Source organism: Bombyx mandarina, chromosome 13, assembly GCF_030267445.1.
Source record: "Bombyx mandarina strain Sakado chromosome 13, ASM3026744v2".
NCBI lineage: Eukaryota > Metazoa > Arthropoda > Insecta > Lepidoptera > Bombycidae > Bombyx > Bombyx mandarina.
The window spans coordinates 9,813,919-9,827,062 of record NC_143220.1 but is presented as its reverse complement, the minus strand read 5'-3'; the positions used below and the strand labels follow the sequence as shown (position 1 = coordinate 9,827,062).

Genomic DNA, 13,144 nt, shown 5'->3' with positions numbered 1-13,144 from the left:
GTAATTACTGGTCGTAGGACCTCTTGTGAGTCCGCACGGGTGGGTACCACCACCCTGCCTATTTCTGCCGTGAAGCAGTAATGCGTTTCGGTTTGAAGGGTGGGGCAGCCGTTGTAACTATACTTGAGACCTTAGAACTTATATCTCAAGATGGGTGGCGCATTTACGTTGTGGATGTCTATGGGCTCCAGTAACCACTTAACACCAGGTGGGCTGTAAGCTCGTCCAACCATCTAAGCAATAAAAAAATAAAAATTAAAATAGAGTGTCTAGATATGTGAACTACGTGAGTATCTTTATTATTAACCATTAGACTGGTAAACCAAGGTTTCAACTTTAAAAAAAATTTCAGACATTCAATTTCATTTATTTTAATATTGTATTTTTCAATAAACTTTGGGATAGTAATTTTAAATATATTTCCAAGATTTCTTCAAAGAGATTGAAAATTAATATCTCAATATTGTATATTGGATATATTTTAACTCGAAGACTGCAACTGAAAAAGCAATCAAGTAACAATTTAGATGTCGTATATTACTACATCATGAATTAAAGATATTTTAGAATTCGACAGTTATGCCATATCAGAAGATCTCACTTTGATTATAATAATATTTATAAATGGACACACACCTCTTCAGCTCTACTGCTTAATGCTTTAACACATCCGCAACAGATATAAGCTCTCCCTAAAGACATTTATTCCTTAAAGAATAATGCTCCGGATACCTTGGACAGCGAAGAGAACCAATGTGTCTATCTTGCACCAACTATAGATCAAGACAATGCTGTCTACACTCTGCCTTCGCCGTGCACTCGAGTACTTCGGTCATATTGCTCGGAAAACGCCCGATAGCCTATAGAGACTATTCGCGACAGGGAAGATCGAGGGAAAGAGCCCGCGCGGGCGCAGTCCGACTAGGTGACACACTAGCGCACTAGAGATCCCATTCCACGAAGCCCTTCATGTGGTCAATGATCGGAGGCGCTGGAGGGACATTGCAATAAGTAAAATCCTGTCAAAATATGATGGTCACGACCCTCAGCTGTGAGGAAACGACGCGAGGAAATGAAAGACATTACAATTATTTCTACTTCTACGAGACATTTTTCTCGGACTCACAGAACACCTGATGTTAAGTGGTTACTGGCAGCCCATAAACATCTACAACGTAAATGCACCACCCACCTTGAGATATAAGTTCTAAGGACTCAGTATAGTTACAACGGCTGTGCCGCCCTTCAAACCGAAACGCGATTATCAACAATGTAAATCATACTAGGGGAGGTTTAAGGATGAAAAATGCATTAGCACATTACTAGTCTTAAGCCATCATAAGTACAATTATATCGTAAAAATGCATTTTTATGATTTAAAAAATTCGTTACGCAAAATTCTAAGAAAATGGGTGCCAGGAGCTATGTAGTTTACTCTCTGATTTAATATTTACGGTTACAGCTAATTCCACAATAAAAGTAATTACCTACGCTAGTGAAGCTCACCTTTAACATAGTTTTCAGGAAGAACAACCCTGGGCTTCAAAGTGTGATTCCGCTTTGAAGCAACATCATTGCAAAGCCTGAAACAAAAATTTTGCTTATCATGCATTTGTAGCGCATTATCTGAGCATTCCGTTGATTGGATATTTTAATCTTCCCTCAAACTATTTCGCTAACAAGCAAATTTAATACCCTGCCCATTATTATATCACGATATGAAATTTATAAGTTTGATCAATGATTCGATGGTCTCGAAGATTTTTGGATATTTGACTTGGAATACAGTACCTCGGGATCCGGACTCGATTCCACGTCTTAGTAAATTTTTGCTAAAATAGTTTGGGATTTCGATCCTAAGTGGACTTTTTCATATCTCGTAACACAAGATAAGATCCTAGTTTCAAGCTCTTCAAAATGGAACGTTTTATTGGTTAACACATAAACAACAGTGTAGTGTTTGGTAATTGTCTACAAATTTTTCGCTATAACCCACAAAAAAATTAAGGTATTAAATATAAATTGCTTTAAGGATTAGAATCAAAGAGGATCGTTTATTCAAAATATATTAATTATATACTGAATTTATCATTTAGTTTAATTAATGGCTGTCAGTTAGTAGACAATTTCTTTTATATAAATAATTTGAGCTAAATCCTCAATTGTAAAACGTCAATACAGAGAAAAAAACAACATATGGCTTAGATATTTTAATAGGAATAATAAATCCGAAACACCATAAATCACGTGAACGGATTCAAATGTGAAATATAAGCGATCAAAAACCAATTCCTGAGATAGCTTTTAGAGTCATGACAAGACATTTAACTAAAGATTGATAAGTTAATCTCATTTGACAGAGAATAAAATAATGTTAAGAGCACAGATTAGAAGACGTCAAAAAGTATGCTAGACGATTCAGTAACAAAATCTAGACTAGGTTTTAACACGGAATGAATGATGTACGAAGACAGTATTTCAATTCACAATTCCTCCTCTTAGATCTCAAGGTTAGTGGTGTCATTCATTCGATGATTGGGGTCTTATATATTTTTTTATATTTCCCTTACCTAATCGTTGGTAGCCTAAGAAGCTGTTTCAACTGCGCACGGACCGATAGTTAAGCTCACAGGCTCAACCTGACAGAATTGCTAACACTGGCCCTAGCAACAGCAGTGCTTCGCTGAATCTATTACCAGATCGGAATCGCGACCCACTGAGAACATCCGGCGAGAAGCTCAGTGGGTTAAGGGGTACTAATCTCGTTGCCTGGTAATCGTAGCCATTAAAATTACTCATCTAAACTAAATGCCACCTTACTCGAATAATATAATATATAACAAACATACGTAAATAGTATAAGAACTTCACCAGTCCACACTTACAGACATTGCTTATGTTTCTGGCAAATACCATAATTACCGTATAAGTTCAGCAGCGCAGTGCAAAATGGACTTTATGTAGTAGCAATAGGAATTGATTAACATATTGTTAATATCGTATGACGTCAATAGAAATTGTTTTAGTGCCAACAAAGCCAAAGCTATTTTAGCAGGCTTGCATGTTCTACAGCTATTAAGTTCGTAAAACTGAAAGTTATAGTAATACCCGTACGAGACAGCTGGAAACATTTAATTATATTCTAGCTAAGTTTTGTTTATTGTATGGTTGTTTTAAATTTCCTTCCATTAGGAGAAATGAATTGACTGTCGAGCCGAACTACCCCAACACGTTACGAACAAGTTTCGAGAAGTAACGTAGACTCGGGCACTTCGACAATACCTACATCGTAATTATTCCAATGGGGGATAATTAGAACGTAGGAATAGGCTTATCTATATTCAGCAGTGGCCAGAGGATAGGCTGAGATGATGATGAGCTATCCCACCATAATACACGACAGCTTTTGGTAGCGAGGTTGAAACTGGTGGGGAGGTTGAAACATCTCATCATCATCCTATATGCTGGGACTCTTTTTTAATGATCGAAGGTTTACTGGTGACCTGGATGCCTTTTCAGATTTATTAGGACCGGCGGGCGAGCAAAAGCTTAGCCAGGAGGGTAATCTCTCATTCTCTCTCTCTCTCTCTAACGATTAGCATTTCTCGGAGCCTTAAGATACTACAACCTGATGCCCACCATAAAAAGGGGCTGAAAGCTCAGTTCCTTTACAATAATGGCAAGATCGTGGTAGAAAGAGGCACAGTGGGAGCGTATCCCACGCATATTCAATATAGTTAGGAGAAGATGAGGGAGTTAGTTAAGAAAAAATAAAAAGTGATACTAGCGTACGGTAAGTTTGTTTACGTTTTAAATCAACCGATCTTTAATTTGTTTAGATGTTTAATCTAAGTTGAACTGATTAGATTTACGATTTAACAAAGCTATGTTCAGTAATGAATGAAATTATGTAAATACTCTAGCCACATTAATTATTAAACCTATGATTTTGGTTTTTTTTTATTTATTTTTATTGCTAGATGGTTGGACGAGCTCACAGCCTACCTGAGTTAAGTGGTTACTGGAGCCCATAGACATCTACGACGTAAATGCACCACCCACCTTGAGATATAAGTTCTAAGGTATCAAGTATAGTTACAACGGCTGCCCCACCCTTCAAACCGAAACGCATTACTGCTTCACGGCAGAAATAGGCAGGGCGGTGGTACCTACCCGCGCGTACTCACAAGAGGTCCTACCACCAGTAATTACGCAAATTATAATTTTGCGGGTTTCATTTTTAATAACACGATGTTATTCCTTCACCGTGGAAGTCAATCGTGAACATTTGTCGAGTACGTATTGGTTACTTGTTTATCATATTTTGAGTACGATGAATTCAATTTGCATTTTAATATTAGGCAGCGACTTGGCTGTGTCCAGTGGCGGATTTACCCTAAGGCCCGGTAGGCCCGGGCCTAGGGCGGCCAGATTTAGGGGCGGCCCCAATCGTGTTAGAAAACTTATTTTAACGTATGGCGGGCGAACTGTACCTACTGCATGGTACACTCTATACCGCATCCTTAAATAACTAGTTGTAACAACTTGTGAAATAAAACTATTTTTTTTTCCTAAATTTATAAATCTATTTAGATAAAAGTTGGCAATAAAGTAATTTCATTATGTAGTCTATATGGTGGATGCTGAGAAAGGGGCGGCTGATGGCTTGGCGCCTAGGGCGGCCGAGACTGCAAATCCGCCACTGGCTGTGTCCCTAGTATTTGCTGATGTCCATTACCTAGTGTCTCGTCTACTTACATTGGCCATAACATAATGCACTCTTCTACTAACACATCCCAAATACAACAAATACCCACAACACATTCATAAGTTTATATTTCATTGTTAACGCAGTCAGACCCTTTTAATTAATATTTTCTCTTCAGTTTTTCTTTATGCTTCTTCAAATATAGTATTAATTAGTTCATCTCAAAATATACTTGAGGTGACCGAACGATTTATTAAGTATTGCTGATCCCTGGCATCAAAAGCAGCTGCTTCTCATTATTAATCTTTGATGAAATTTTGATAAAGTAATAAATAATAGCAAGACACCGTGCTTTGGCGTGTTTTTGTTTGGTTATTTATGTATTCGGTACAAAACAAATTTATAATAAAATAAAAAATATAATAGGTATTATAAAAAAAGCAAGATTCCATTATCAAAATTACATTTGAATAGAAAGTGAACAAAGAAAAAATAAATATATAAATTTAATTTTACAAAAAAAGTAACATAATAATATATGTAAACATATGTACTATATATATGTAAACATCCACATCTGTTTCATGTGTATATATATTTTAAAACTTAATAACACACATCGGTCACAAGTCATATTAAAAATATTCCAAAATTGCATTTCTATAGGAGACAAGTAATAAACAAAAGATGTCGGAATTCATTTCATTTATTTCTTCATTTATAACAAGACGCAAGACAAGACAAAGCCCAGATAAAATAATAACATCGTGTAATGAAAATCAAACGCCCGAAACTACAATTTTGCGTAATTAATGGTAGTACTGCCTGTACCGTTGAATATAATTTTTCCGTCCATTTCTTTGGACGGAAAATTTTTGCGTCCCAACTTGGAAGATATTTGAAATTTGACCTCTTATCGCTAGTCCCAATCGGAGTCAAAGATAATTGGTATTTGGGTATACTTGTTTTGTATCCTGTAGTGACTGCGATAGACAGGAAAATCCAATTTGTGGTCATTGAATTTCGAATGATAAATAGATGAGTGCGCTCACCTTGGAGATCAGAGCCGCAATCTTAAAAGAACGTTTATATATTAAGCGTTTTTACATAATGCACATTGTAGCACCGCTATTTTAGTTATTAATTGTCAAGAGAATATGAAATTTCTAAATGTTATTATAGTTACTGATTAATAAAATATTCATGAAATTCAATTCAACACATTCAAAAGCACATTGTAAATAATTAATGGGACGTTTGATAAATAGTCTCGGAGTATGTTGATCTGTACCGCTTTTATTCGTGCTAGCGATTCATAAATAATTATTTAACGTCGTTGAGCTCAACAATTTGTTGTGACTTAGCTTTTTATTTTGCTGTACTTTGGATACGAAGCCTGTGAGTATCATCAACACCTATTTTCCCATTTTTGATGAGTTCTGTCTCAAGTTGGCCACAAAATTTTGTCACAAATACAATCATTTTACTATATTGCCCAAAATACACTATTTAAGTGTTTAGTCCCGAAGTCGTTGCTCAGTTCTTATGCAAATTGTAATCACTTTGATCTGTAATAATAATTATGATATCGTCATGATTTAACAGGTTAAGGACCAAGATTTTTGCGATTTTTGCCAAAAGTAATTAAATGCATGGATAAAGAATTACTCAAATAAGCTATTCCTACTTTTAGTTTTTTTATTATATTGTCCAATATTCCCCCTTCAACATGTTATAACTACTAGCCTAGATGAGCCATGGTGGCCCGCGTTGCGGCGGTCCCAAGGGACCGCTAATTTGGTTTTGGCAAAGTAATAGTATCCACCCACAGGGACTGCTACGGTCCTTAACCTGTTAAAGAATAAAACGTCCAGTGGCATTCGCATCGAGCGAGCGATGCGATACTAATTCTTCTCTCTTAGCTTTATTCGCCGACGACACGACTGTTTACTATTCCAGTAGAAACAAGTCCCTAATCGCGAAGAAGCTTCAGAGCGCAGCCCTAGCCCTAGGACAGTGGTTCCGAAAATGGCGCATAGACATCAACCCAGCGAAAAGTACTGCGGTGCTATTTCAGAGGGGAAGCTCCACACGGATTTCCTCCCGGATTAGGAGGAGGAATCTCACACCCCCGATTACTCTCTTTAGACAACCCATACCCTGGGCCAGGAAGGTCAAGTACCTGGGCGTTACCCTGGATGCATCGATGACATTCCGCCCGCATATAAAATCAGTCCGTGACCGTGCCGCGTTTATTCTCGGTAGACTCTACCCCATGATCTGTAAGCGGAGTAAAATGTCCCTTCGGAACAAGGTGACACTTTACAAAACTTGCATTAGGCCCGTCATGACTTACGCGAGTGTGGTGTTCGCTCACGTGGCCCGCACACACATAGACACCCTCCAATCTTTACAATCCCGCTTTTGCAGGTTAGCCGTCGGAGCTCCGTGGTTCGTGAGGAACGTTGACCTACACGACGACCTGGGCCTCGAATCTATCCAGAAATACATGAAGTCAGCGTCGGAACGATACTTCGATAAGGCTATGCGTCATGATAATCGCCTTATCGTAGCCGCCGCTGACTACTCCCCGAATCCTGATCACGCAGGAGTCAGTCACCGTCGACGCCCTAGATACGTCCTTACGGATCCATCAGATCCAATAACCTTTGCATTAGACGCCTTCAGCTCTAACACTAGGAGCAGGCTTAGGGACCTCGGTAACCGTACTCGTCGAACTCGACAAAGAGTTCGCCGTGCAACCTAACCCATGAATCAGCTCGCTGAGTTCTCGCCGGATCTTCTCAGCGGGTCGCGATTCCGATCCGGTAGTAGATTCATTCGCGAAGCAGCTACTCTTGAGCTGTTAGGTCTCCTTCAGAGGCGCTCGGGTAGCTGTTAGCAAATCCCACCCCTCCTGGCTGAGCCTTTGCTCGCCCACGTGTCCTGGTGAAACTGGAAAGGCCTCCGGGCCACCAGTAATCTTTCAATCATAAAAAAAAAAAAAAAAAAACTAATTCTTCTAATGAAATACGTGCATAACGTACGTAACGTAAATAAATAAATAAATAAATAATAAATAAATATTTAATAACAATCACGCCACGTTAACTGGTCCCGTGATAAGTTCGTAAAGAACTTGTGTTACAGGTACCAGATAACGGAAATAAATGTAAGATTTTTATTATACACATACATATATTTAATATACATCCATAACCTTGGAAAAGACATTTATATTTATCATACAAATATCTTCCCTTGGCGGGATTCGAACCCGCGACCCCCTTGTGTAGTGACCATGTCACTTACCACTACACCAGACGGCCGTCAAATGTTTACTCATTTCTTATTACGGCAAAAATTATAATTTACTACTACTAGTGGTAGGGCGTCTTGAGAGTCCGCATGGGTAGGTACCCCTAGTTGGGTTTGAAGGGTGGGACAGCCAATTTATAATAAAAATTGAGATTCAGAATTCATGTATCAAAGGGGTAGCGCTATTTGCCTTGTTGTTGTCCATGGGCTCCAGTGACCGCTTAACACCAGAGGGACCGTGAGCTCGTCCACCCATTTAAGCAATAAAAACAGTCTATCCCTCTTTGAGTAGCAAATAAAACAACAAATCTTTTCGCGGAAATCCTATAAATCTATTGTATCTTTCAATACACGTTTATAAGCTTGTTACAATTAAACACGGTAGAGAATCCTTAACACGAATACTTCGCTGCTTCTCAGCTTCATCGTAACTCGATTTTATATTACACTCCGATGCTCTGATGAAACGAGATTCAATTATCCGTCTATAAAGCGCATCCCTTTTCAAAGGCTGTCGACGTGAAACGGCCGGTGTTGAACTATTTATGTGTAGATACGACCTGTCAATTTCACCCAGACCCGTGCGATGTCGTTTCGATCATAGATAATGTGTTTTTAATTGATTTCTCTCAACTAGTCTCTTAGAGCTTATTTGATTTTTTTTATTCGATAAGCAGTTTGGATACCGTCTACATGTAGGAATGTTTTTGACATCTTATAACAGATATTGATGGTAACGAATGCGTATTTATCTCGCCATTTAACATATCTGCAATAATGTGATCCTGCCAAAAACATATATACAAATTTTGCATTTTAATTCAATAATCTGCCAACCGGGATGTTCTTTGGGTGAGAGGCAATGGCTCGATACCCTCTCTTCGATAACCTACGTCCAAACCAGCCAGAGACAGGCTATTATTCACCGCTATTAAACAAATAAGTAATAAAGCCCATACACACCAATATGTGAATGACGTTACCCATCTTGCGTCATGAATTCGGACTCTCTAATGTATTGTATAACTATAGTCTTGTCCCTCAAACTTCACGACTTAAATGAAGGTGACCTGTGAACTCACTTGCACCTACTTCAATAAAAGAAAATAAACTTTTGTTTCGTGGGGCTTCACCTGCTGCAGGTTGTCCTCCTTCCTGGTTTCAACGGTGAGCTAGACTGATGACTAGTAAGCCATGGTTTGGGATATGCTTACTGTGAGTATATCCCATCTTGCCACCGCATGGGTAGCATAAGTTGTCGGCAGAATCAGTAAAATCGGTATCGACGAATAAGTCTCAGGCCATACTATTGTACTGATGTCAAAGGGTACTTCTACCTATTAACGCACATTGTGGATCCAAAGCAATAAAAAAAAATCTGCATTAAAGTATGGGCTCACTCGAAGTGCTGGACAACATAATTGGGCAGTCGTTAGATCTTTCGCGCTCTTTCTCAGATTCTGGCCCATCGACTATTGTGGGGTGTTAGGCTTATTGTACTGTATCCAGCCCAACACTGGAGATATTAGGCATATCACCTCTTTTTTTATTTTTTTATTTATTAGGCACACAATACACATTACAAACTAAGAAGATACACAAAAAATTACAACAGGTAAAAAAATATCTGGCTTATAACAAGACAATTAATGTGCCGAGTTTGTACACAATGTCATAAATAATGCAATAAACATTAAACCATTCCACTACTCAATCTACTATTATTAGGGAGGATGTCCTTGAAAATTTTTATAAGCGTCACTAGCCTATAGGTAAAAATATCGTGCTCAGTCTGAGCTCAGACTGAGCTGAACTGACTGCCTCGCTACAGATATTGACAAAATTGTCATTGGAGGCTCACAATATCCCTGCCTCTAGTAAAAGTAGAGACGTGTTTTCGACGTGCATTTAAAATCAATCAATATTAAAATAATTAGCCAACTAAAACGTATATTGTAAACCGATTGTAATATTACAATTTAATGCATAATTTAATAAGAGATGATAACCGTAACTCGTTGAACTCGTGGAGTGAGACGAATAGTTCGACTTACAACCCACAAATACAATCCAATGAGTTTGGTTTGCGATTCCGATCCGGTGGTGGATTGAGTGAAGCACTTTTGTTGCTAGGGCAACTGTTAGCAAATTTTTGGAATGGACTCCCCGCTACGGTGTATTCCTAGCGCTGTGATATGTTCTTCTTCAAACGAGGCTTGTGGATAGTACTTAATGGTAGGCAGTGGCTTAGCTGTTAGCTGGAATTGCTGGAGTCCAGGGGCGACGGTAAACACTCATCATCAGGTGGGCCGTATGCTCGTCTGCCCTCAAGGGCAATAAAAATCCTCGCAAAAGCTTTAGGTCCCTGCTCGAAAAAACAAGGATAAAAATGACTTATGAGAAATGTAGTCTCTATTGAAACTCAACGGATAATACTATAGGGCTCAAAACGCGAGCAGCATGTACATTACTGAAAGCTTTTCCTATTTAAAACTTTTTCGTAGTAAAGTTTTTTTTTCATGATGTATAAATATCAGATTCTAAGAAAAAGAAACTAAAATCCAGCCTAAACGTATATTTTCACTTGCCGCGCATAATAATAACACTATCGTGAAATTTTATGATCATCTTCTTCAAGACGAAAATATCAAAAATTCATAGCATAGAATTCAAGCATAGAATTGTAGACTTTTTCGATTTTATATTCTCGGTTAAATGAATCAGAAAATATTGACTGTTGGAAATAGTTCTGCGTTTTTGATCATTGAAATAAATAAAAAAAATATTGATTATTTGCAACTTTTACTCAATCCAAAAATTGATTGTCACTGACCTGTTTGGATCCTCAATGAAATCTCTACTGTAGATTCCAATAAAAGAGACTATCCTCATAAGGCTCCTATCAGAAATCAAAAACCTTATTGGCGGGTGCTTTCAAAAGTAAAAGAAAAAAAATCGAAAATAAAAATAGTCATCATAATATATACGAATAAAATAATAAATCACAGTAAAAGAAAACAAAGAAAGAAGAAGAACAACGGCCTCCTTTTCACAAATTAATTGAGTGTTTTCAAAATTATAAGAAAAGATGGGACGCTGTGAACGGTATAAAAGGTAGAGCCTTTTAAACGAGCTATTTATTTTCTTAACTCAACCCGCCTTCAAGTATTTATACTGGAAGCAAACATAAAGTCGCGTAGCTTTGAGACTGAATTTTTGGTTAAGTCACGAATGGATAAATAAAAAACTACGAGATACAAATTTATTCAGTCTTTTTCTGGTTAAAAAAATAACCTATAGAGCAAAATTCTAGAAAAAACCCCATTTTCCCAGCTACGAGCTTCGTCGGAATTACAATAAAAAAACACATACTATATAATAGGTTGGGGAAAAAGTCTTTTCGCATTATAGTATGTATGAACTTGTAATAAAATCTCTTTAGCTATAATATTTGTACCTAGCTGGTTTTGATATCATTAAAAGTTTAAATTTTAAAGAAGATAATTCCAAATTCAAATCAGGAAAATGTGTGATTTTTCTTACTGTCAAGATGAGTGAATCTAATGAAGAAATTCGATACATTTTAAAATTTTACTACAAAAAAGGTAAAAATTCAACGCAAGCCGCGAAAAAAATTTGCGATGTTTATGGACCTAGTGCAGTGTCCGTGAGAGTAGCACAAATTTGGTTTAAGCGTTTTCAATCCGGAAATCTTAAGGTCAAAGATGCACGTCGCTCTGGTCGCCCTATTACGGATAAAATGGATGCCATTTTTGAAAAAGTGGAGCAAGATCGGCATATCGGTAGTTACAATGTAGCTGAAGAACTGGAAATTGATCACAAAACAGTTTTGGCGCATTTGAAAAAAACTGGGTACACAAAAATCTCGATATTTGGGTACCTCACGAGCTCACTGAAAGAAACCTAATGAACCGTGTACTCATTTGTGATTCTCTATTATGACAAAATGAAATCGAACCATTTTTGAAGAAGCTGATAACTGGTGATAAAAAGTGGATCACGTACGAAAGAACGCGCGAAAAAGGTCGTGGTCAAAGGCTGGTCAGGCTTCACAGACTGTGGCGAAACCCGGGTTAACTTAACGCAACAAGGTGATGCTGTGTGTTTGGTGGGATTGCAAGGGCATTATTCATTATGAGCTGTTACCACCAGGCAGGACCATTGATTCTGATCTCTACTGCGAACAACTGATGAGATTAAAGCAAGAAGTTGAGAGAAAGCGGCCGGAATTAATCAACAGAAGGGGTGTGGTTTTTCATCATGATAACGCTAGACCTCACATATATATAGCCACTCAGCAAAAATTAAAAGAGCTTGACTGAGAGGTGTTAATGCATCCGCCGTATAGTCCTGACCTTGCACCTTCAGATTTCTACCTGTTTCGGTCTCTTCAGAATTCTTTAAGCAGTGTTAGGTTAACATCACGAGAGGACTGCCAAAACCAATTGTCGCGATATTTTGATCAGAAGCCCCAAAATTTCTGTAGCAATGGGATCATATCCCTACCTACAAGATGGCAAAAAGATATCGAACAAAATGGTATCTACATACTTTAGTTAACTGTAAATAAACTATATTAAAAAATGTTGTGAATTTTCTTTTTCCCCAACCTATTAGTTAGGCAGAGAGGAAAGTGATCCCTATTCATGGTACTAATTATAGATGTACCGATCCTGTCTAGATTAGAAAATCTGTAATTAGTACCATTATATTTTGTGCAACAATAACCGATTACCGCTTAACATCGATATGAACCAAGGATCGTCATACGATAGTGAAAAATATAAGCACAACAATAACAACTTATACAATGAAACATAATTATGAGCAACTCATTAACCCCATTTGACAGAAGCTCTAGAAAATAAACAAAGCTCAGTAAATATCAAAAGTAACGCAATCGTTCGTGATAATAAACTTTAATTAAGTTGAGAGAATATGAAAGAACTGTGACTCAACTTTTTTCATAAAATGTCTGACAGTTTTTGTATATTTACACAAACGTAGCTGTGAAGCAATATTGCGAGTATTCGCAATAGACAAAGACTACTGAGGACTACTATAATATTATAATCTGACTATTGTAACGCTTTTTTT

The 13,144-nt window shown here is 37.6% G+C and overlaps 1 protein-coding gene across 3 annotated transcripts in view; it reads right to left on the bottom strand.

The window, feature by feature from the left end:
• Positions 1–13,144, bottom strand: part of alka (glycine receptor subunit alpha alkaliphile) — a 69,674-nt gene that overhangs the window by 27,649 nt on the left and 28,881 nt on the right. For all 3 annotated transcript variants that reach the window (XM_028175713.2, XM_028175714.2, XM_089732202.1), the window contains exon 3: positions 1,507–1,583. In XM_028175713.2, the coding sequence (XP_028031514.2) occupies positions 1,507–1,583 (77 nt within the window). The remainder of the gene's footprint in view (positions 1–1,506; positions 1,584–13,144) is intronic.